At 40.2% G+C, this 25,253-nt stretch overlaps 2 protein-coding genes across 7 annotated transcripts in view; both read left to right on the top strand.

Moving 5' to 3' along the window:
• The window catches only part of LOC129707800 (tyrosine-protein phosphatase non-receptor type 12-like), a 93,631-nt gene extending 88,944 nt beyond the window's left edge, over window positions 1-4,687 (top strand). For 3 of the 6 annotated variants that reach the window (XM_055653137.1, XM_055653136.1, XM_055653134.1), the window contains exon 18: window positions 3,735-4,687. In XM_055653137.1, the coding sequence (XP_055509112.1) occupies window positions 3,735-3,851 (117 nt within the window). In that variant the 3' untranslated portion in view covers window positions 3,852-4,687. Of the gene's footprint in view, window positions 1-1,507; window positions 1,574-3,734 lie in introns of all 6 variants that reach the window. The other 3 variants (XM_055653133.1, XM_055653132.1, XM_055653138.1) reach the window with 2 other exon arrangements.
• Window positions 4,688-9,610: 4,923 nt separating this feature from the next.
• Window positions 9,611-25,253, top strand: part of LOC129707799 (lysine-specific demethylase RSBN1L-like) — a 44,360-nt gene continuing 28,717 nt past the window's right edge. Inside the window, exon 1 of the mRNA XM_055653131.1 lies at window positions 9,611-10,322. Coding sequence (XP_055509106.1) covers window positions 9,803-10,322 — 520 coding nt within the window. The 5' untranslated portion in view covers window positions 9,611-9,802. The remainder of the gene's footprint in view (window positions 10,323-25,253) is intronic.

Raw genomic sequence — 25,253 nt, 5'->3', positions numbered from 1 at the left:
CTTCAAAGGTTTCTTGATTTCCTATGAACATATCCAGTCCCTCATCACAAAGATGTTTTCTGTCTTGGCAAAATTGTTGTGAATCCTCTTTCCTGTATTGGGGTGGCCATACCTGTGTATGTTACTCAAGTTGTGGTATAATGTTGTTCACAATTACAGCAAATCTTCCCTACCATCTTCCCTAATCTTGGATGCTTTTTGTAACCGCCGTATTGATCTTAAGGATCTGTAAATCATTTTTTCTGTTCTTCTATACCTTTCACTATCCGCCATTTATTGTTTTCTTTTACTAGTTGCCCTTCAAATTAAATCCTCAAATTTACTACTTTGGATTAAAGTTCATTTATAGCTCTTTAGCATAATAACTATATGCGCCTGTCCTTTTCTAACCAAGTGATTAATTTTTCAAATTATCTCTGATTTCTGATCATTCCCACAGATGAGTACTGCGTCTTTGAACCCCTGATTAAAACGGGCTTCCAAAATATCAGTTAATCAAAGCCCTATGCACAAAAAAATGTTCAGATGCTGGAAATATGAAACAAAAACAGAATGCTAGAAAAACTCAAGGTCAGGAAGCATTTGTAGAGAAAGAAATAATGATGTTTCAAATTGATGACCATTGATTTGAATAGAACACATCACCTTTTTTTGTCCTGGGACTGAGACAATTTTAGAATCAATCTCCAAAAATCTGGCCTTTTACATTTTTGAGCAGCCTGCTAGAAAACCCTCTCAAAAACCAGTGTTAACTGTGGGAAATGTACAATCGTCAACCTTCATAGCTCAGAATTCAGTGCTATTTCAGACTTGACCTTCCCATAATAAATTCATGCTGATTTCCCTTCATTAAATTGTGCTTCTCCAAATGAACATTTAGACTGTCCCTTAGAATTGATCCCAATAATATACACACCTCAGAGTTAGCATTTTGCTTGGTGTGTCCCTTTTTAAAAGCTTTGGAACATTTTTAGTCCAATTCTCTAGCACCACTGCAGGGCAGATATAAAAAACATGTTCAAAAATGTGATCTTTCCTTACTGCTTTTAACAGTTTAGGATATTTCATCAAAGAAACACAGGAGCTTACTATATTTATCCTAACCAATAAATGTATCCCATATGTGCGAATAGAGGTTCTTGACCATTCATTCTTTTCCCATTCTAATTTTGCATGTCCATACCCTTTCTATAACTGGAAGTTGGGAAGTTAATAATGGAGCTTGATCAAAAAATTATCTTCAGACTTTATAATTAACTAATCATTTTGGCATGGTCAAATACAGATATACTGGGATCATATGTGATTATAAATATCTTTAAAATACTTTTAAACCTCTTCTGCTTTTTAACCGAAGCATGACTGATTTATGTTTTTTTTTTCTGAAAGTAAATTTCGTAGAATGCCATAACCTCCATGCATGCATGCTTGTTTTCTTTATACACCTGTCACCTCAAAAATGCTCTTAGATTTTAATCCAACTTCATAAGTGACCTCCTCTTATCAGACAGCGGGTTCCTTTCGAAAATGAGCATGCTGAGAACTGTCCTTGTATCCTGTCTCCAAAAATCAGGTAAGGACCTACGTCACTGCCCCAACATTTAACAATAAAATCACCTGGAGGTGAATGATTGTGGATTTAGGGACAAGAAAGTAAAATCCACACTCTTAAAACAAGTGCTCTTAAAAGTAACTAAGTTGCTTTACCTTAATTTAATAACATTTGATGGGGTTGAAGAGTGTAAAGGAATTTTAGACCATCAAAATATTAGACGAGGAGTTCTTGCAATTTCCAGTCCTGCCCTTTCTATTAGGATTTTATCGATCGTGCTTGTACAATAGTTTAACTTTAATCTATCTTTAAGTAATCAAAGGTGGCTCTAACTATACAATTTAATTAATGTAGTCTCACCAACAGAACAAAAGCATGGTAACACCCATTAATTTGGCTGTTTAACTGGATAATAACTGGTTTGGATTTCTGGTTGTTTGGGTGTTGAGAGGTGGATGATGGTGGCTTTGAGAAGGTAAATTCTCTTCTGGAGGGCAAAATCTAAACTATTTTTATACTCTTCATTCTCAGTTCCTCCTTGACATAGAAGTAAGGAAATGTGTTTGCAGGCAAAACGGAATTTTCACATTTTGAGTTGGGGAAAATAGAAAAATTGCTCATTCATCTAATTTCCATTAGTTCACATTCTTTCCCATTTTGCCATTAGTATAGTTGAATTTTCAAATGAGATTGTGGTCGTTTTTTTAAAGAAAGACCGTTGGTAAATGTTGTCAATAACTGATTTATTCCACCCACAATTCTGTTCATATTCATTGAATGTATGTCCTCACACTCTTGAGCTCAGTAATATTTTCATTGATTCAGTATTATACCGTTATAAAATTCAATCTTTGTGAAATTATCAAACACTTCCAGTAGTTATTTTATAGGGAACATACACATTTGATATTTTGGTCCTTAATTCGGTGTAACAGCCCAAAACTTATTTCTTGTTTTGTTTTTATAGACTATCATTGTCATAGCTTGTATAAAGTGCCAAAAAATTAACTCAGTTGACTGAAACAAATGTACTTAGTCCTTTCAATTTCATTGATGTTAGATTTTTCTCATTTAAGTGTATAGATCCCCGTTTATGCCTATTTAAACGATGTCCTGCGATGTTTCAGTTTGCTTTCTTCTGCTGTTGTAATTTCCCTTCTCATTTTTGCTAATTTGCAATTCCTTGCTCTAGCTCTTGCTGCAATTTCTATTTTAGTGAAACGTCTAAGTGGTTTTGTTTAGCATTGTAATGGTTTTGTTCAGCATTGTAATGGTTTTGTTCCAGGCATGAAAGGGGGTTTAAAAACAAATCAGCGAGCAAAACAAAAGTCACAAATTATTACCCCATTTAATCTCCCATTACTTTTCTTTAACTTTGAACTGTGGTGGTAAATTATAATTTTTACTGCTACTTGAAATCTTGTTTGTTTGAAATGTGTCTGCCGATTAACTTTAAATAAGGACTCCGGTTTGCTTGACTTATTGCTCACTGCTACAATTTTAAAATTGGAAATTTTATTTTGATAAGTAGTATCAAACGTATTTTGCAGTAACCCTAGATAACATACACATTTTGGACACGCAAGCCTGAGAATTGGGTAATTTCAACAAAAATAAGTGAAATTGTTTCAAAAATACTCATGGATTGTGTAAAGATAATTATAAAGCTGAATATGATGAAATGATAGATGGTCAACATAAAAGATAAGATGCCTTGAGTCTTTTTTTAAATTTCCAGAATTAGTGCCTGAACTAGAGAAAATATTACCCGTCTAAACGTATAGACCCAGAGTGCATTTTCTCTATGCTGTCAGTCATCTATATTCCCAACCCCTCCAAACAAATGCTGCCAAAAGGAATCATGGATAGGTCTGTTTCTTTATTACAGTAATTTTACATGGCTTTCATATCCAGTTAGATGCACATAGGTTTGCTGCATTTTGCAATCAAAACATGGATAAAAATGAATTTCAAGGCCTTGTTTTTCATTTTAGTGATTACACCGCATAGATCAGGTGTAATAGATTCTGAACAATACATCTTAAAAATTACATTGTATAAAATCTGACAATATCATTCCCATAATCAAAGTGTTTGACCATTACATTGTTACCTTTTGAATTGTGTAATTGTATATAAACAGGTTTTTTAAAACTTGATGGAATTTTTTTTTAATTTGCAGGGTTCAATAATCGATATACAAAACCAAAAGGGCCAAGAGATCCTCCTTCTGAGTGGACATGATGGACATGTTTTGATAGACTGTAATACTTCCCTTCAAGTGCCACTAAAGGACTGAAACATCGATAAAATTACGTTCATTAAAAACATTTTTTTTAAACTAACAAAAAGCAAGAGAAACTTGGGTGTCTTCTCAGTTACAGAATGGTACACATTTCACATTTATTGTAACTTGCTAAAACCTTTCCCGGGGGTGGATTCCGGTGCTAAATATCTCTGCTGGGACCATTTTGACCTGCCTTATTTCACACTTAAGTATTAACTTTTTTCAAAAAAAAGTATTACAGGCCTTAATTTTGGGGGGAATTGGTTACACTGCTTGTAGGATTGTATATTAATAGTACAATAAGTATATATAAGGAGTCTGTGGACAGTTATTCTTTGCTAATTTACAGACACTTATGTGCATTACTCCTTTGTGTACAGGGCAGGGTAGGTATATAAATGACTGTTGCAGGTATTAAATATTCTTAACAGAAGATGTAAGAAATCAGTGCATGATCTAAATCTTTGTGTACCATTTTTTGTAAATTATTTGCCCTGATAAAGAAACATATTCTTTCGGGTGTTCTTAACTACTGGAAATGAGCAGGACATTGCAGTTTAACAGGGGTTGAAATTGTAATAATACATTTGTAAATTGTAGGCAAAAGGATATTTTTATATTATATGCTGTTAATAACCAATCCCATTTTCATCTGTTCATTTGGCCTTTAATTTCGTAAGTGCCTTCGAACAGTATGCAATCCTGTTAACATGAGCATTTGATTTTTGTGCATCTGGAATTAGACGACTATCAGCCACACAAACCTGTATTTTACAATATATTGACATGTCAGTAAAGATCTTGAAATAAATTGTTTTACTGTGTTCTTGATTAAAATACACTAACAATTTAAGTAAAAGAACTTCTAGTACTTATTACATAACTATTAAGCTTTTTCAGATTGAGTCTCAAAGAAAAATGTTGACTGGTTTTACATTACATAAACACATTTTACGAATGTTTTAAAGATAATTACATAGTTTAAAGCAACATCAAAGCTCTTCAAATATGGGTTTCTCCTCAGAATATGTTAATAAAATAATCTCAAACTCCAGAAAATTAATTCCTACTCTTTGATCATAAGACCCCATCTGTGTAGGAATTAAACGGCGAACTTTGCTCCAAGCCAAGAAAATCTTTCCCTATATGAAACCTAAACTGTACACGGTTCCCTTAGAATGATTTGCGTGGTTATGGCAAGGTTTCCTTATTCTTTATACACAAATGCAAATGTTAGAATCTGGAGCAAAAATAAATCTGATGGAAGAACTCAGCAGGTTGAACCAGTGGGGGAAGGAATATCCTGACGCAGTGTTTTGACCTAAAACTCTAGCGATTTGTTCTCCTTCTTCTTCCCCCTCCACAAGCAGATTGGTTAAGTTATTTCTTATTATTGTACTGCATTAACCTTGCCTGAAAAAGCAATGCTTTATTTGCCTTCCTAATTAATTACTTTCTTGGATGACACAGATCTCTGAACAAGTCAGTGTAAAACAAAATAGGCTCGTCTTCCTACAAAAGGAGGGTAGCCTCATGCTTCCCTTCATTATACTCCTATCGACCATTCCTTTGTCCGCTTGACCTGTCTATATCCTTTAAACACCATGTCCTTCTCAATTTGTTCTCCCAGCAAACATCACAATCAGCAAACTTGAATCTGTTACACAGTCCCTTCACATATGCCATAGGACCATAAATATAAATCCCGAGCACTGATCTTTAAGGATTTCCATAAGCCTGGCATGCCAATTTGAAATCTTTCTTTTTTCAGCATATGCAGTTCCATGTATCCTCCATATTTTAAAAACTTTTTTCATCTGTTAACTGTTATGTATTCTGAACATTGTCCGTCTACACTTCTTCCCACCCTGCTTCCTGTAAGGACTCCACCCCCGTCTTGCAATTCCTCCGTCTACGCCCCATTGGCACCTAGGATGAGGTGTTCCACACCAGGGCATCGGAGATGTCCTCATTCTTCAGGGAAAGGGAGTTCCCCTCTCCTAGCATAGATGAGGCTCTCTTCTATACCCCGTGTCTCTGCTCTCACTCCCCCCCCCCACTCGTAACAAGGGCAGAGTCCCCCTTGTCCTCCCCTTCCAACCTACCAATCGTCACAACAAACAATCCTCCGACATTTTCACCACTTCCAATGTGATCCCACCATTTGCCACATATTCCCATCTTCTTTCCTGTCTGCTTTCCGCAGAGACCACTCCCTCCGTAACTCCGTGGTCAATTTGTCCCTTCCCACCCGAACCACCCCTTCTCCGGGCACTTTCTCTTGCAACTGCAAGAAATGCTACACTTGTCGCTTTACCTGCCCCTCCTGCCCCCCTTGACTCCATTCAAGGACCCAAGCAGTCTTTCCAGGTGCGGCAGAGGTTCACCTGCACCTCCTCCAACCTTATCTATTGCATACGCTGCTCTAGATGTTAGTTGCTCTACATCAGTGAGACCAAGCGCAGGCTTGGCGATCGCTTCGCCAAACACCTCCGCTCAGTTCGCAATAACCAACCTGATCTCCCGATGGCTCAGCACTTCAACTCCCCCTCCCATTCCGAATCCAACCTTTCTGTCCTGGGCAGCCTCCATAGCCAGAGTGAGGACCACCGTAAATTGGAGGAGCAGCACCTCATTTTGCTTGGGCAGTTTGCACCACATGACATTGACTTCCCTAATTTCAGGTAGTCCTTACTTTCTCCTCCCCTTCTCAGCTCTCCCTCAGCCCTCTGGCTCCACTTCTTCCTTCTTCCCCCCCCCCCCCCCACCATCCTCACATCAGTCTGAAGAAGGGTTTCGATCCGAAACATTGCCTATTTCCTTCGCTCCATAGATGTTCCAGCATTTTTGTCTACCCCCAATCCAAGGACATTGCTTGTTAAATAGATTTCCAAGTACTTTTTTGAATGTATTTTGGAATTTAAGTACTGTACTCTTGTCAGGTACTCAAAAAAGAAAATTTGTTAAAACATAATTGCCCTTTAACAAATGCATGATGACTATCTCATGGAATTGTAGCCACAACTCTAATTTCAAAAAAAGATCTTTAGTTCAGTCCCAAACATTTGTAGTCGAATAAATAAATCTGATAATTAAGTGAAAGCCTTAAGAATGTTTAATACGGTTAAGGTATCATTTTATTTTCAGTTACTTGTATGGATCTTTATTCAGACCTAACTAAAAGGGCACATATTTCTTTCCTTCATCCAAATTCCAGACTCGCCCAAAGACCATAATCCTCTCAAGCTTTCCTATCCATGACCCACTCACAGGGCCTCAATAATCTATTTCCTTGCTTCCCACAATGTTCTAGGATAGTAAGACAAGCATTAGGGATTTATCCCTTTGAAGATTGCCAACTCCTCTACCTCCTCTGTAATTTTAATATGCTTTGGGCTATCACTGTTCTGTTCCCTGAACTCATTAGCTTTCATGCCCTTCTCCATAGTAAATGCAGATAAGGAGAGGGGGAGCAAGAGTGGAGCTGCGGGATATCCAGGAGACCCCAGTGAGGGCCTCATCTATAATGGAAGAGGGGAAGTATCGTTCCGAAAGGAATGAGGACATCGCCGATGACCTGGTACGGAACACCATCTTTAGTGCAGATGTGGTGTAGATGGAGGAATTGGGAGTCAGGGATAGTCTTTACAGCAAACGGAGTGGGAAGAAATGTCGTCTAGATAGCAATGGGAGTCGGTGGGTTTATAATAGATGTCAGTTGATAGTTTGTCTCCTGTGATGGAGACGGTGATATCAAGAAACTATGGGGAGATGTCAGAGATGGTCCAAGTGAATTTGTTTGCAGGATGTAAATTAAAAGTAAAGTTAATGAAGTCTGAGTTCTGCATGGGTGCAGGAGGTAGCACCAATGCAGTCGTCAATGTAGAGGAGGTAGAGTTTGGGGATAGGGCCAGTGTAAGCCTGGAACACTGATTGTTCGGCGTACCCTACAAAGAGGCAGGCATAGCTGGAGCTTGGATTTGGACAAAGTGGGAGCAGTCGAAGGAGAAGTTGTTAAGGGTAAAAACTAGCTCTGTTTGGCAGAGGAGTGTTAGTAGACGGGAATTGGCTGGTTGTGCTGTCAAGGAAGAAACAGATCTTTAAGACCTTCCTGATGGGGGATGGAGGTGTGGAGTGAGTGAAGATCCATAATAAAGATGAGGTAGTGGGGGCCTGGAAAACAGAATGGCATAGCTTTAAAAATACATGCAGGAAAGATGATTGCGTTAATTTGGCTGGATGTTTGGCATGGACATTGTGAGCTGAACTCTTCTATGTTACAGAAGTTCTTGCAGGCTATTATTTTATCCATCTTTTTAGCCTGCTCAAGTTTCCCTTTCTTTAACAATGCCTTAGTTCTACTTTGGTGAACACTATCCCTGCATTGCCTTACATTACTGCTGTTGTACCTTTTACTTTTCTCATCTGTCACAGTCAACTCACGACTTTAGTATTTGTGTTTTTTTTAATTTAAGACAAGGTTTTACTCTAAACTAAACCACTTTCTATGTTTACATGCAAATCAAATCCTGGCCACGAAGTCCTTCTCAACATTTGTCAAAGAAAAAAGTTCCTTAATCTTTGAAATACGATCACTCCCCAATTACTGAAATCTTTTGGCAATTTCCTGGCCACAAACATGACGGTTGTTCATAACAAAGAACTCATGGGTTAGAACATCCAAGAAGATGGGAAAAATACATCGTGTATTTAATTGTCATTTGTACTAACAGAACAATACAAATCTTGCTTGCAGCATTACAAGCCTGTAACACAATACACGAATATATAAATAAAATGTCAATAGATCAATAACCCCAATACTAGTACAAAAACAGCCCATGGTCCTTCGTGCAACCGGAGTCCATGATTGTTGGAAATAAGCAGTTCTTAAGCCTGGTGTTCATGGTTTTCAGGCTCCTATACCTTTTCCCTTGATTTTACGAGGCAATTCGATAGTGATTAGATAGAAATTAGATTATTGGCTACCTATTTTGAGGCAGTGCTTCGTATCGACCCCTTGGATGGAGGTGGTCAGTTGCCGTAGTGAACCCGGGCAACATGCACTACTCTAATCTCCTTCCTGGGTGTTTGAGTTGCCTATCAACAAGATGCAACATCAAAATAATAATCTTGGAGAGACTGGTTGTACATTTTCTGTGTGCCGGCAGCAAGAGCTGGAACTGCCATGGTCTGGCACTGATATTGGGTGGGGCTCATACACCAACCTGGACACAGACCGGGGTGGGGGGTCTCTGACACTGGGGGAGGATTCGGACACCGGAACATGGACAGCCGGTGCCCTTATCATGTATCTATACACTGTAAATGGATTGATTGTAATCATGTATTGTCATTCAGCGCACATGTTAGCATGCAACAAAAAGCTTTTCACTGTACCTGTACCGATACCGATACACGTGACAATAAACTAAACTGAGCCTTCACACGTCACCTGCCTTGCTGAACATGACTTCAAACGTTGAATCACTCTGAGAGTCCTGGCTTTCAAAAGTTCATGTGATAGGGGCAGAATTAGGCCATTCGGCCCCTCGTCTCCTCCGCCATTTAGTCATGGCTGCTCTTCCTCCTAACCCCTTCTCCCCATAACCTTCGACAACCGTACTAATCAACAATCTATCTCTGCCGTAAAAAGGCAAGTTACGTGGGATTCACAAGAGTTAAACGTCACTAAAATGAACGTTTTAAACGTGTTGTTTCCGTCCCAGAACAGCAACTTCTCGTCCGCCGCGATGCCAGAGCGAGCCCGAGCCCGAGCTCACTTCCCGTCCACAGACGTGACCGGACGTCCCGCCCACCCACTGACATAACGTTTCCGCTCCCAAGCCCAACGGAAGCGGTCCGGTGTGTGATTGACGCGCCGGCCGGCCAGTCAGCGGGCGCGGCCGCTCGGGCTGCGATGACTCCACCACAAGGCAGGACAATCTCGACCAAGGTTCAAGATGGCGCAGTTTAGTTACATTCGCGTTGTGGTTGACAAAAATGATAATGGTGAGCGGTCTAATCTACCGTCAACTCCCAACTCAGAGTTTCTCAAGGTGAATCCGGCCACGAATGCCTCATCGGAGCACCATAAAGCTGCAGCGAAGAAGAGGAAGATGCAACCATTGCCCGAAGGTTACCCGAAGCCCTCAATAGAAGTGCGTGGCGCCCATCCGCCGACGAGTTTGTTGCTGGTGGGGAAGGGTAGTGATGGGAAAGACAGGGACAGAGATCGGGAGAAGGGCAGTGCTCACACAAACAAACGCTGCCCGGAACTTGGCGTGAGCTCGAAATATACGGTGGCAACTCCCGTTCCGAGCTCTCTTCCTACTCTCTACAGTTCCGTAACCTCCTCGCTCTACCTCCACTCGAAATCCAGTAAACCTTCCAAAGAAAAGTACAACAGCAGCAGCAGCAAAGAGAAGGACAAGAAACACAGGGCCAAGAAAGAAAACGGCGACGTCAAATTGCTCCAGAAAGGTACAGTATTGCAAGTGTAGTAGTTATAAAGCTTTGAGATGTTTTCACTGTCCTGTGTTTTTGCTTATTGTTGACATCGGAAATGAGCAACTGCTCCCAGAAGAATTTTTGGCGCCAGGTGGGTCCTCGAGATCTGCAGAAGGACCTCAAAACGTCACATCAGCTATCAAGTAGTGATTACCACTCTTTGCCATCTTGTTATTAGAATACAGAACTCGCAATAAAATGTTCTAAAGTAGAATGATATCAAACGTATCTTTTGTTGTACTGCATAAATATTTGTATACTTAAAATGATTTGGGTATTTGTGACAAAACTGTTGACTGATCATTCAGTATATAGGGTCAGTTCAGTTCAATCTAATCTATACCACCTTCTGTGTTAAGGTCTCGCCTTTATTCCACGGGAAGTAGGCAATTAAGATTATGGGGTTTGCTCTTGTAGGTCGTACACAGTACAATTACTGTGCTGTGCCAGTGGAATTGGGTGTCAGGGTGTTGTAAGGTGGCAATTAAATGGGCTTCTGTGTCCTAGGTAATCCTGAATTACTTGAGGGTGTGGGAACTCCAGGCACGTGAAGGGTATTCCCTTGCACTCTTGATTTTTGTTTTACAGATTGTAGGTATATTTGGGGAGATGGTAGAGTCCTACCAATGTGTCTAGCCTATGGCTTGATCATGCGACTGTCATATTGATGTGGCTCATTGTGTTAAACTTCTGATCAGTAGTGAGCATTCCTGTGTTTGGTAAGCTCTCCAGGATATTGATGGGAGTGTTAAAATAATGTTGGTAGTTGATAGATGTTTTCCTTTTGTAAATGGCCATGGGTAGCACAAATATGATTTGCTACTTATTGCTTGTCCCTGTATGTTATCTAGGTCATGCAGCATGGGATGCGTTATAAAACATACAGCACAAGAACTTCGGCCGATGATGTCTGCCATTTATCTACCAAATTATGCATTTGTCACAAATATTTACATTTCTAATCTTGCAAAGGCTTGTTCATTGTTTAAACAGCTGGAGGAAATGAAGTTGTTTACTCCTGGGGAAAAAAAACTTCTGATTTTAGTTAGTGAAAGATTAGGGAATGTCCTGGTATATATAACAACAAGCTAACATGTGGACAGTTAAGAGGACCACTGAGATTTAGAACCCTAAAGGAATTGGCGCATGGGAATAGCACAGGAAAAAAATGATGTTAACACTGAAGATCAGCCATGAAAAGGTTGATTTAAAGAATTAACTTGAGGGGCAAATTTTGTTCCTTTTACTGTACTATTACAATTAGTTTGGAATATGAAACTGTCCAGTAGTAAGGTCTTGAGGTTGAAATAATTGTTATCCAGCATTATCACAGATTCCATTTGGTTTTGTTTTTCTCAAGGTTGATTGCACATCTACCTTGGTATCAATAGGTGCCTGTTACTTATAGAATTTCTGCTCCTTTTATTATTTTTGTTTCAAAGTTGTGATGAGTTCTGGCTCTGGTCAAACTCAATAAACATTGTTCAATAAGTTCACACAGGTTACTCCTCTCCATTAATTTGCTGCTAATTAAATGTAAGCTGATTGGATGGTAAAGAGACTTATTGGGGTTATACGTACATGACGCATGGTATGAACATTTTTTTTACTTTCTCAGGTTGTTGGCAATGTTGCTGAAGATATAGCTAGTTCTGGGGCATATATTTTCAGAACCTTCTAGATGCATGGAGCCAGACACCACGCAAACAGGCCCTTCGGCTCAACTTGCCCATACCATCCACAATGTCTCATCCTCACTGGTCCTACCTGCCAGTCTTTGGCCCATATTCATTAAAACCTTTCCTACCCATGTACCTGTCCAAATTACTTTTAAATGTTGTATTGGTACATGCCACAACTAACTCCTCTGGCAGCTTGTTCCATATACCCACCCCCTTGTGTGTGAAAAAGCAGCCCCTCCAATTCCTATAAAAATTTTCACCTCTCGCATTTAACTATGTCCTCTGGTTCTTGATTTCCCCTACAATGGGTAACGGACATTGTGCATTCAACCTATATATTTATCTCATGTTGTTATACACTTCTATAAGATCATCCATCAGCCTCCTGCATTCCAAGGAATATCTCTTTACCTCTGGCCCTCAAGACCTGGTACCATCCTCATAAATCTTCTTTGCACTCTTTCCAGCTTAACAACATCCTTCCTATAGCAGGGTGACATAAACTGAACACAATACTCCAAATGCAGCCTCAACAATGTATTGTACAAGTATAATGTAAACAACTGTAACATGAATTCCAAACTTCTATACTCAATACCCTGAATAATGAAGCCCAATGTACCAAAAGTGATCTTGACCACGTTATCTATCTCATTCTGCTGTACGTCATTTTCTAGGGCGCTGTCATTCAATGTGAAGGTCCTGCCTTGGCTTGGCTTTCCAAAATGAAACACCTTGCACATATTTGCATTAAACTCCAGTAACCATTCCTCAATGAACCTTCCCAGCTGATTAAGATCCTACTGTAATATTTGATGACCATCGTCGCTATCTGCAATATCATCCACTATTCAAGCCTTGCACATTCTCATCCAAATTGGTGATATGAATGATTGGTCCCTTAGTTTGATGGAAATGGTAGGTTAAGGGATTGCTAGGGATGAAGTTGATAATGGAATTTATAGCTAATGGCTCAAGAGCTTCATTGATGCCTGGTTTTGATCTTTGCGTTTGCTTTGAATGAGAAAACTGGTCTTTATTTCCACGAGAACTTTGCTTTCTTTCCAACATACAGTATGGATAGAGGCATCTACAATAGGTAGATTAATAAGGATATTGGGATAGTCTCCTGGTTTGTTCACTTGTCAGCTGCAGCAAGCTTGTGATTCCAGAGTAAAAGAAGAGAATTTTCCACTCATAATTTTGTGTTCCCACTCTGTGAGTTGATCATGTTTATGGGACATAATGTGCCTCGGGATAGTGATGCAACAAGTCAGGTGCCAGCTGAAATGTATTATTTGTGAATATGACTTCTAAGAATTTAGGCTGCATGTTCTTATGTTGCCCTCGCTATTTGCCACATCCCTAAATATTGGTGAGGGCAGCTTTCCTGTGTTGATTGGATTAAGTGTGCCACCTGTGTGTGATATTTAAATTGGTGCTAGCATGTTCACATTACTTTTTGTCCTTAAGACACTGGATTTTGCGAATCTGTTATAAATTATAAAACAAATACTGTAATTTGTCAGCATGTCAAGCAGCATCTAAGAGAAGTGAAACTGATCGACTTTAATCATTAATGTTTATTGCAACTAGATAAAGTTAAAGCTAAAGCCTAAAGGTTTGGAGAGAACACAAAATCTGGGAAAAGATAGCCAACAGGAGTAAAACTAAAATCAAAATAAATTTTTAATTGTAGCGATTATGGTGTCAAGTAAATTATGTTAATGACAAAGGAAGTTGCAATGATCATCCTTTCACCTCTCACCATTTAGGATTCGGGCTCTTTCCCAGGTGAAATGGTACAATTTAGTATACATGTCTTTAAATATGGTATAGACTCTACCATGCTTGCAGAGTATATGTCTCTGTATTGGGAAACACATGCATTTGGGATTTTCATACATGGAAAGCCTTTATTCACACTCCAAGCATTAACCTGAGATTCCAATGGCCTATTTTAATTTTCTTCACCTTTTACTTGTCTTTGGGGTCCATTGCAGTTTGGCCTAATTTTGGAAGCGCACCTTGTACTTTGACTAGGTATGTTACAGTCTTTTGTGCAGAAGAAGAGTTTAGCAGTTTCAAATAATGATTTTTGGATTCCCATAATCTAAAACATTTTATGTAAACTTTTTGACAGAGAGAGGGCAGTTAAGAGCTAAGCCAATTACTATATAACTGGAATAGTTGATAATCTACAGTGGTGATATGCACATTTATTTCCCTAAGGATGTTATTGAACATAAACAAAATGCTGGAAATACCTGTTACGTCATTTTAGAATGAGCAACGGAACTAATGAAAGGCCATAAACCTAAAAATGCTTTTCTTGTTTCCAATACTTTCATGGTTGCCATTACAGATACTGGTTTTATTTCAGAATGGTTAACTGAATTTAAATATCCCATAAGATGGGAATTTGAACCCCATGATGGTGATGCTGTGGGCCACTACCTCTTTTTCTCCCCTTCCTCCTCTGCCCCAACATTCCTCTGCTCAATGCCTGCAAATGGGATTTTCTGTCAATAATAATTAATTTTTTATGTCGCATAGTTTTTTGATTAAATAAACTCTACTTCTATTGGAAGAAGAGAAATTGTGGTTAAAATGAATTTCTTATGATAATGCTATCAAATTGTTTGTCTAGGTTCATTCAAAAAATCTAAGATGGTTAGGGTGTGCATTTTGTAATTATCAGATATCGTATTGGGGCCATATGGTGCTGTAAACAATACTTCTCTACGTTAACTATCAGCTAATTCAACAGCTGTTTGTTGGCGTAATTTTAGTGCATGATGCAATCAAACTGCAGGTTGATTGTGAATGACGAATGAAAGGATGTGCTTGTAATGTTCAAAGTTTTGAGTAAGATTCTGAACAAAGAATAGTGCCCACAGGAATGGGCCCTTCAGCCTAATATGTCTGTGCCAAATGCAGTGCCAATCTAAACTAATCCCATTACCTGCATGTGATCTGCATCCTTCTATTCCCTGTTCATATGTCAGTCTAAATGCCTTGTGTTGCTATTATATCTAATTCCACTACCACCCCTTCCCTTGCAGCACGTTCCCAGCACCTAGCATCCTGTGTGTGCTTTATAAAAAAAACCAACTTACCTTGCAAATCTCCTTTAGAACTTTTCCCCTCTCATCTTAAATCTATGCCCTAGAGTATTTACATTTTCTCCCCGGGACAAAGTTTCTGACTGGCTCCCCCATTTCTACCTCTTATAATTTTATCTAGAACATAGAACAATACAACACAGGAATAGGCCCTATACACTTTTATCAGGTCGAGCCTCTGTCTCTAATGCTCCAGAGAAAACAATCCTGCATTGGTCCTGGCATGGCAAAGAGCAAATCTTCCAGTGATAAATATAGTTCAGGATTTGTATCTCCTGCACTAGGTTACTGTTTTGTGGTTGTCTCAAAAAAAATTTGTGAGAACTTGAAAGGTTATATTTGGAGGTGCTTTTACTCTGCTAAATATCTGATTTTAATTCAGACTAATCAGTTTGCATGTCGGAAATGAATTATTTTTGTGTAGTGTTGCCTTTGGGGATTAACTGGCAAAGCCCCTGCTGCAACCAAAATTGTCTGAAAGTTATAATTACCGTATTTCCCAGCAACGAAGACGCTATTTTTTTTACCCTGAAATAAGGTCCGAAAATCTACCTGCGTCTTTGAGGCTGAAGGTTAGATTGATACCCATGAAAGACTTGGCTATCCCTCTGTACAGCGGCTATGAAAGGACAGCATTGCTGGGGGGGGGAGGGGAAGAGCGTGTGGGGAGTCTGGCCTTGGTCAGCACGACTGGGCCGCCAGGGGTAAAGTTGCGGGGAGTGCAGGAGCGTTGAGAAGGAGGGGGTTGGCCATCATGCCAGCAACTCACTCAGTAGCTCGGGTGGCTGCGAGCGGCCACCGGGATCGGACAGCGGAACTGCAGCTCGACCCGGGGCACGAAGGCGACCTGGGAATTGCAACTAGTCCCAGGGCTCGCAGGCGACTTGGGAACTGTGGCTAGACCCGGGGCTCGCAGGCGACTTGGGAACTGTAGCTAGTCCTGGGGCTCGCAGGCGACTTGGGAACTGTAGCTAGTCCTGGGGCTCGCAGGCGACCTGGGCGCTACAGCTGGTCCCGGGGACGCGAGGGATCTGGGAACTGCGGCCAGTCCCAGTGCACACAGGCGATCTGGAAACTGCCGAAAACTAATTGGAAAAACACGTGAAAACTATGTATTATTAGCATGTATTATTACTAATTTATGTATTATTACTAATTTAGTTAATATGTATTAATACCTCCATTTATTAACTATGGCGATAGACGTGGCCCGCCATCCGCTCACGAACATGGGTCCTGGCCCTTATGACAAAAAAGGTTGCTGACCCCTGGACTAAACCAAACCCTTGAATCTGTCCCGCCAGCTTTTTTTTCAAAATTTAGCAACTCAAAATGGGGGTGTGTCTTCGATGCAGGTGCATCTTCAGTGCCTGCAAATACTGTATATATTTAGTATTCTCTATATTAAATCAGAAATGTGGTAACTAATTTGAGGATGTAGATAGAATTCCCGAGTAGGCAGACATGTATCAGTTGAAATTTAATGCTGTGAATTATGAAGTCACGCAGTTTTGAAATTAAATTTCTAAATAGTAAAGTACCAAAATGCATGCGGAATGGAGAAACCAGACAATTTGCAAATGCAAATCAGAATCAGAATCGCACTTTATTCACCAAGTATGTCCTGCAACGTACGTGGAATTTCATTTGCCAGGTCAGTCATACAATTAAAAGCAACCGATCACTCAAAAACTCATTTTAACATGAACATCCACCACATGAACATCCTACACATTCCTCACTGTGATGGAAGGCGAAATAAAGTTCAAGTCCCTCCCCTTAGTTCTTCCTCGGTTATGGGCCTCGAGCTCTCGTTGACGGGATGATCTTAAAATAAAGTAAGTCTTGGAGAATTGCAGAGATTCTTTGATGACAGGATGATCGTGAAATAAAGTAAGTCTTGGAGAATTGCAGGGATTCTGTGAGATTCTAGTGAGTAGGAGCCAATTGTGAGCATTATTGTAGAATATCTGGGGCGATCTTTGGAGAAAGTTATGGGCAGATTTAATAGAAGGATTCAGAATTATGACATCAAATGTTGTAGGCCATTCGTGGAGACTAGGGAGCAGCTGCTCCATGTTGAATGGTCTTTTTGGATTATCTGCATTCTCTGTCTCTCACAAGTATGTTATTGGATGGGCTGGAATCTTTTTGGCTGCACAGCTCTTACTGGCCTGGATACCTTTAAGCTAAAGCTCTAGGCAGACAAGAACTGAATCAATCAAGGAGAAGGGACGGTCGTAGCTTCCATCGCATCCAACAAGTAGTTTAATTTAGAGATACAGCCCGAAAACAGGCCCTTCGACCCAGTCCGTGCTGACCAGCAATCCCTGCGCATTAACACTATCCTACACCCACTAGGTACAATTTACAATTATACCAAGCCAATTAATCCACAAACCTGAACGTCTTTGGGGTGTGGGAAGAAACCGAAGATCTCGGAGAAAACCGATGCAGGTCAAAGAGAGCATACAATTCCATACAGATAGCATCCGTTGTCTGGGTCGAACCCAGACCCCTGGCGCTGTAAGGCAACAACTACCGCTACGCTACCGTACTGTCCAAATGGTGACAAAAGAATCGTAGGATCCACATGGTCTGGGTCTCTTGACAAACGGGGCAGCTAATAGTTGCCCCCAGCAATGGCCTGAACTGGGATGCAGCCCAGAGTCCCTGTCTATGTAGCGACTGGTCACACTACTCGCCCAATCCCATCAAGGTGCAGCATTTGCCTCGGGCTCACTACATTCTAACCCCTTGGCAATGAAATCATTTTAATACCTATTCATGATCAAGTTACTAATGAAGTGGTGCAATCGGAGATACATCTCGGTATCTAATGTTATAATGATCCCTGTTTTAGTGCTTCTAAAATGCAGGTATTCTAATTTCTGGAGAAATGTTCTAAATGCTGAAGGAGGTACCAATGTGTAGAAACATTGGGGCGAAAAAAATTCAATATTGTTTCAATTTAATATAGCGAATTCATCCTGATGCAGCAATATTCCATGCTGAGTTTAGAGGATATAATCATTAGGAATGAGAAGGCTGAATGCTCTCTTGTTCAGAGGCTGGGGTTGGGAAGGGAGAGGAAAAGGCTGAGGCATAGCCCAGGATGGGTCTTTTAAGGTAAGAAAGTTTGGTGGATCAAATTTAAAACATTTTTTCACCAGTGACGTTTAAAATTAGAGGTAATGAATATAAAGTATCCATTTAAGTCCAGTAATGAATTCAGAGAAATTTGTTTATTCAGCAAGTGGAAAGAATGTAAAACATGTTAGCACAAGCACTGTTGAGCCAACTGCTGTCTCAGAGCTTGGTTTAAAGCAATGCCAGGTAAATGCGTTTAAGGTGAAAGATAAATATAAATGTTGTTCAGAGTTGGATGAAACATTAGGGGGAAGCTTGTGTGGAGTATTTATACAGGCAATTGGGGCCAATGGCTTTATGTTCTGTTAACTTGTATAACCCATAGCGGATTACTAACAAGTGAGGTGAGATTGAGAAGTTAAATTACATTTAAGAAAACTTCTTGGTTTCAAAACCTTATCATGTATTTTTTTTAATTTAGAAGGTCTGTTTTATCTGACAGAATTGTTTAAAATAATGAACGGGTTTGATAGGGTAAAGGTAGATGGAGATAGATTCTAAGGGGCGACTGTGGCTAATAAGGGAAGTCAAGGACAGTATAAAAATAAAAGAGAAGAAGTAACATAGCAAAGATGAGCGGGAAGCCAGAGGAATGGGAAACGTTTAAAGAGCAACAGAAGATAACTAAAAAGGAAATAGGGGGAGAAAAGATGAGATGCGAAGGTAAGCTAGCCAAGAATATAAAGGAGGATAGTAAAAGCTTCTTTAGGTATGTGAAGAGGAAAAAATTAGTTAAGACCAAAGTTGGACCCTTGAAGACAGAAACAGGTGAATTTATTATGGGGAACAAGGAAATGGCAGACGAGTTGAACAGGTAGTTTGTTTGTGTCTTCCTTAGTGAAGACAGATTCAATCTCCCAGATGTACTAGTGGCCAGAGGACCGAGGGTGATGGAGGAACGGAAGGAAATTCATATTAGGCAGGAAATGGTGTTGGGTAGACTGGTGGGACCGAAGGCTGATAAATCCCTAGGGCCTGGTGGTCTGCATCCCAGGGTACTTAAGGAAGTGGCTTTAGGAATCGAGGCCCATTGGTGTTCATTTTCCAATGTTCTATAGATTCAGGATCAGTTCCTGTGGATTGCTAGGGTAGCTAATGTTATCCCACTTTGTAAGAAAGACGGGAGAGGGAAAATGGAATTATACACTAGTTAGCCTGACAACAGTGGTGGGGAAGATGCTGGAGTCAATTATAAAAGATGAAATAGCGAGACATTTGGATAGCAGTAACAGGATCAGTCCGAGTCATGGATTTATGAAGGGGAAATCATGCTTGACTAATCTTCTGGAATTTTATGAGGATGTAACTAGGAAAATGGACAAGGGAGAGCTAGTGGTAGTGTACCTGGACTTTCGGAAAGCGTTTGATAAGGTCCAACATAGGAGATTATTGGGCAAAATTAGAGCATATGGTATTGGGGGTAGGGTACTGACATGTGTAGAAAATTGGTTCGCAGACAGGAAACAAAGAGTTGGGATTAACAGGTCCCTTTCAGAATGGCAGGCAGTGACTAGTGGGGTACCGCAAGGCTTGGTGCTGGGATAGCAGCTATTTACAATATACATTAATGATTTAGATGAAGGGATTAAAAGTAGCATTAGCAAATTTGCAGATGACACAAAGCTGGGTGGCAGTGTGAACCAAAGATCCTAGAGGAGCAAGATAGACCCCTCCTCCGAAATCCAATAGGCTGGCGTGTAGTACGTGATGGAATGTCACGGCCGCCATTTGTTTATGCCTCCCGCTGTGCACTCCGCTCTATCGTCTGGTGTCATCAGTGTTGTAGGGAACAGTGTTTGATTTAGCGCATCTATCACATCACATATTTTAGTTAATTTTATTGTCAATGTTTTCCTCCTGTTCCCCCATTTCCCTCCCATCTTTCCTCCCCAGCCGCCACCTTTGCGTAGTTTCCCATGCATTGTATTGTGCAGTTTCCCTTCAATTGCTTTAACACACACTGTGCACAAAATTAAATTTAACATATATATATTTATATGAATGTGTGTGCCTGTGTGTGAGAGGAAAGTTAAGGGTCTGTCCCACCAGCATGCGATTGCATGCGTCTAGCGAGACCAAACGTGGTCGCTTGAAAATTCTTTCACTGCTATATAAATAAAAGTGACTTGACTTGACATATTTCTCTAGTTTCTTTCTTCAGATTTCCTCTAATTTGTTTAGCAACTTTTTTCTTTCAATCTGTGTGTGTGTGTGTATGCAGCCGTCCCATTGCGACCAAAGATTATAGAGCAGAACTCCTCTAGTATCTTTGATTGCAACCGCATTCGAACCACCATTGCACCCAAAGATGATAGAGCAGAGTTGTATAATCTTTGATTGCACCCTTCTTCACGGCGGGCTTGTGATGTCTCGACAATTCGAGGGACATAATGGGTAACAGTTCTCGGACTCGAATCTGAGCTTGAAAAATCTTGTGGTGGTCACTGGGCCCAATGTGTCCCGCGGGCCATATTTTAAAGACCAATCCCTTACAAGAACAAAACCAAAAACGTACAGAAGTGTTAAAATTGTCTTTATTATTGTGGTAAGTAAAGATCTATTAAAAATAAGTCTACTAACTTTCTAATGTACCGACAAGCCTAGTTTCCCAATGGCCGTTGATGGGAGAACAGAAAATAACATTTTCACGACAGAATATCGACAGAAAATAATAATAATATTTTCTTACTTTTCTTTTTTATTGGGGAACCTAACGAATGACAGTTACACAAAAAAGCTGGAGAAACTCAGCGGGTGCAGCAGCATCTATGGAGCGAAGGAAATAGGCAACGTTTCGGGCCGAAACCCTTCTTCAGACTGATCGGGGGCGGGGGTGGGTGGGGATAAGAGGACCCCTCCTAAAGAATAACAGATCTGGTCGTTTAGATTTACGATTAGAACAGTTGATAGCAGATCAGTGAGATGAAGATTTAGATGAGGACGCCATGACAGCCCAATAAAATGCCCAATAAAATGGCGTCGACAATCACACACGTCATACTACGCGTTTTTCGAGGAGTGGTCTATCTTGTTCCTCTATAATCTTTGGTGTGAATTGTGAGGAGGATGCTATGAGGATGCAGGGTGACTTGGACAGATTGGGTGAGTGGGCAGATGCATGGCAGTTTAATGTGGATAAATGTGTGGTTATCCACTTTGATAGCAAAAAATGGAAGGCAGATTATCATCTGAATGGTGTTAAATTGGGAAACGGGGAAGTACAACAAGATCTGGCAGTCCTTGTTCATCAATCACTGAAAGTAAGCATGCTGGTACAGCAGGTAGTGAAGAAAGGTAATGGCATGTTGGCCATAACAAGAGGAATGGAATATAGGAGCAAAGAGGTCCTTGTGCAGTTGTACATGGCCCTGCGAGACCACACCTCGAGTATTGTGTACAGTTTTGGTCTCCAAATTTGAGGAAGGACATACTTGCATCGTAGGTTTGCGAGATTAATTCCCGTGATGGCGGGACTGTCATATGTTGATAGAATGAAGTGACTGAGCTTGTACACACTGGAATTTAGGATGAGAGGGGATCTTATTGAAACATATAAGATTATTAAGGGATTGGACACGCTCGAGGCAGGATACGTGTTCCTAATGTTGGGGGACTCCATGGCCGGAGCTGCAGCGAGCGACTCGCAGGCCCCACAAACACTCGCCAGCCCCGGCTTTCCGTTCGCATCTGTCCCCGCCGCTACTTCTGCTTCCATCCCTCCCTCAACCCCGGCTCTCCAACACCCTCGGCCCATGCAGTTTATCTGAGTTTTTAAATTTTCATTGATCACAGAATTTCTCACGACAGAATGTGAGAAATTTGTGATCGGCGTGAGAGCGTGAGTATTCGTTCAAATGCGTGATTCTCATGCTCAAAGCGTGAGTTGGCAGCCCTGTCCTATCTGATTCTGGATCTATGGAAAATGGTCCTTTGTCTACTTATCTGATGCACTGTTGTGGCATGGTTATAGCATATGATTAACAAGTGCTGAGAATAACATGCAACCACTTGTACTGCACCTTTCAAAGAATAGATTCTATATAAATATTGTGACGTTTTGTGCTTGCTATTGGCATTTCCCCTTTGTTTCCAACGTCAACTGTAAATTATTCAGGTTGAGAGCTGGGAAAAGCATGCATAAAATAAAATATTTGCATGGATTTCTTGATTTATTACAACCATGCTTATTTTATGCTTCAAATTTAACATTTCAATTCTTACATTACCAATCCTGGCTGTTTTGTTGTCTATATATTGTTTTCGACAACAGGGCTTGGTTTGAACCTCGACGAGAACTTCTTACAAAGATCTAGTGATCAGGTCTGTCTTCCATGCTGTATGCTATGAGAATGCAGGGTGACTTGGACAGGTTGGGGGAGTGGGCAGATGCATGGCAGATTAAGTTTAATGCGGATACATGTGAGGTTATCCACTTTGGTAGCAAAAACAGGAAGGCAGATTACTATCTAAATGGCGTCAAGTTTGGAAAAGGGGAAGTACAACGGGACCCGGGGGTCCTTGTTCATCAGTCTATGAAAGTAAGCATGCAGGTGCAGCAGGCAGTTAAGGCGAATGGCATGTTGGCCTTTATAACACGAGGAATCAAATATAGGATTCTTGCTATTAAGGGAGTAGGTTTGCAAGGTTAATTCCTGGGATGGCAGGATTGGCATAGGCTGAGAGAATAGAGCAGCTGGGCTTGTACACTTTGGAGGTTAGACGGGTGAGAGGGGATCTCATTGAAACATATAAGATTGTTAAGGGTTTGGACATGCTAGAGGCAGGAAACATATTCCCGATGTTGGGGGAGTCCTGAACCAGGGGCCACAGTTTAAGAATAAGGAGTAAGCCATTTAGAATGGAGATGAGGAAACACCTTTTCTCACAGAGAGTGGTGAGTCTGTGGAATTCTATGCCCAGGTTCTCTGGATGCTTTCAAGAGAGAGCTAGATAGGGCTCTTAAAAATAGCAGTCAGGGGATATGGTGAGAAAGCAGTAACGGGGTACTGATTGGGGATGATCAGCCATGATATTGAATGGCTCAAAGGGCCGAATGGCCTACTCCAGCACTTATTGTCTAATTATGTGGGTTTCCCATTTTCTAGAAGCAGTAGTGGTAACATGTTGATTCTAGTTGATCCCTTGCATCCAGCAGCAGTGATGATGTTGAACTTGCTGAACACGCTGCCGCATTGAGGATTTGAAATAGAATCAGGAATTTTGTCATTAATTGCATTTTTAGAAATGGGAAGAAGTCAGTCAAAATTGATGTGGACTAAAGAACTGCGGGTGCTAGAATCTTGAGCAAAAAAAAAACAAACTGCTGGAGCACGTCAAGTGGCATCTGTGGAGGGAAATGAACAGATGGCATTTTGGTTTGGGATGACATATAGTAGTCTGTTCATGTGTGACAGTGGGTAGCTACGTCATTAAACTGTTAAGTGTAATATTTAATCCATACATCTGTTGATTTATTTGTTGTGTTGGTGAAAATATATTGATTCCTTCTCAAGCAAAATGCCCTTGGTTGTGCAAATGTAAATTAAATCTCAATTAAGATTGTGAAATTCTTTAACGGAGGCCTATACATTTGCTCTTCCTTCTACTGATACGACATTAAATAATTAATTTAACATGTGTTTCAATTCTAGTTGGTTCTGAATAATGAAGCAAGCTATTTTGCCCGTATGCGGTAATTTGAAAAACAATTCAGTTAATTCCTTGCTCATATGTTTTCACTTACCACTTTCCTTAAATATGTTCCATTCTTAAAAATATTATTCTGGACAGGTTTTTTGTAACTTCTCTTTCTTTACCTATCTGGGCACTTCTATTGGAAAGCCTAATGTAAATACCCCAGTCTGCTCTAAATTGAAAATCCAGCCCCATATCTAATCTTCAGAAGCAATTGATTTTTCCTTTCATATAATGCATCCACATCAGCTGGGCTGAGTGGTCTGTTTCTATGGTGTAAATTTTGTGCATATTTAGTTCATTTTTCTTTTAAAAGTATTTCAAATCCATGGATAAATTTCCAGTGATCTCAGTAGCTTTCGATACAAGGCAAACATATACATTGTGTTTAAACCAAATGTATATTTGTGTAAGCAGATTTAATTCATTGATGTTACTATGGAAATTGCCATTAAATGGTTGAACACATTGCATTTGAGTTAAAGTTGTTGTGTGATAATTGAACTTCCGCATTTAGTGCATGACATGAGAGCTTGGCAAACAAATTTGCCTTTAAACGTGATCCATGTCTTGAATGAGTAAAGCTGTTACTGTGGTGCTAATGTTGTTCACATTGCAAGTGGAAACAAATGTGAACACTTCACATGACCAGCAATGTACATAACTGAAATCTTATCCTATTCTTCAAATTTCTATTGTCTGAAGTAGGACCACTAATCATAGTTGTACTGTGAATACCCTGTGGTGGACATGTCCTTGTAAGTTGAATATGGAGACAGTTGCTGGGATCTGGATCAAAAAGCAAGCTGCAAGAGGAACTCTACGGTTGGGCAGCATTTATGGAGATAAAGGAATTGTTGACGTACCGTTGTGGAATCTTGAGCTGACACAACAACTACCATTTTGCCAGTCTTGATGCAAAGTCTTGACCCAAAGTGCCAACTATCCCTTTGCATCTACAGATGCTGCATAAACTGCTGGGATTTTCCAGCAATTTGTTTTGTTTAAGACTGAGACTTTTTCCAGAGATAGGTTTGAATATGACAATGTTTCTGATTTGATTTAATGAACATTGGACTTGCTGGGAACCTTTATATGACTCCATAATTTTTTTACATTATGAACGTGCTGAAATTGAGGCAGAATCTGCTGAGTGGCATAAAAATATGTAAGAAGCATTGTCCCCCCTTCAGGCAAAAAGTATATCTTACTTCAAATCACATTTAGACAAAAATGCTGGAGAAACTGCTGGA

This window comes from Leucoraja erinacea, chromosome 22, assembly GCF_028641065.1.
Source record: "Leucoraja erinacea ecotype New England chromosome 22, Leri_hhj_1, whole genome shotgun sequence".
NCBI classification, from domain to species: domain Eukaryota; kingdom Metazoa; phylum Chordata; class Chondrichthyes; order Rajiformes; family Rajidae; genus Leucoraja; species Leucoraja erinaceus.
This window is presented reverse-complemented; position numbering and strand designations above follow the sequence as displayed.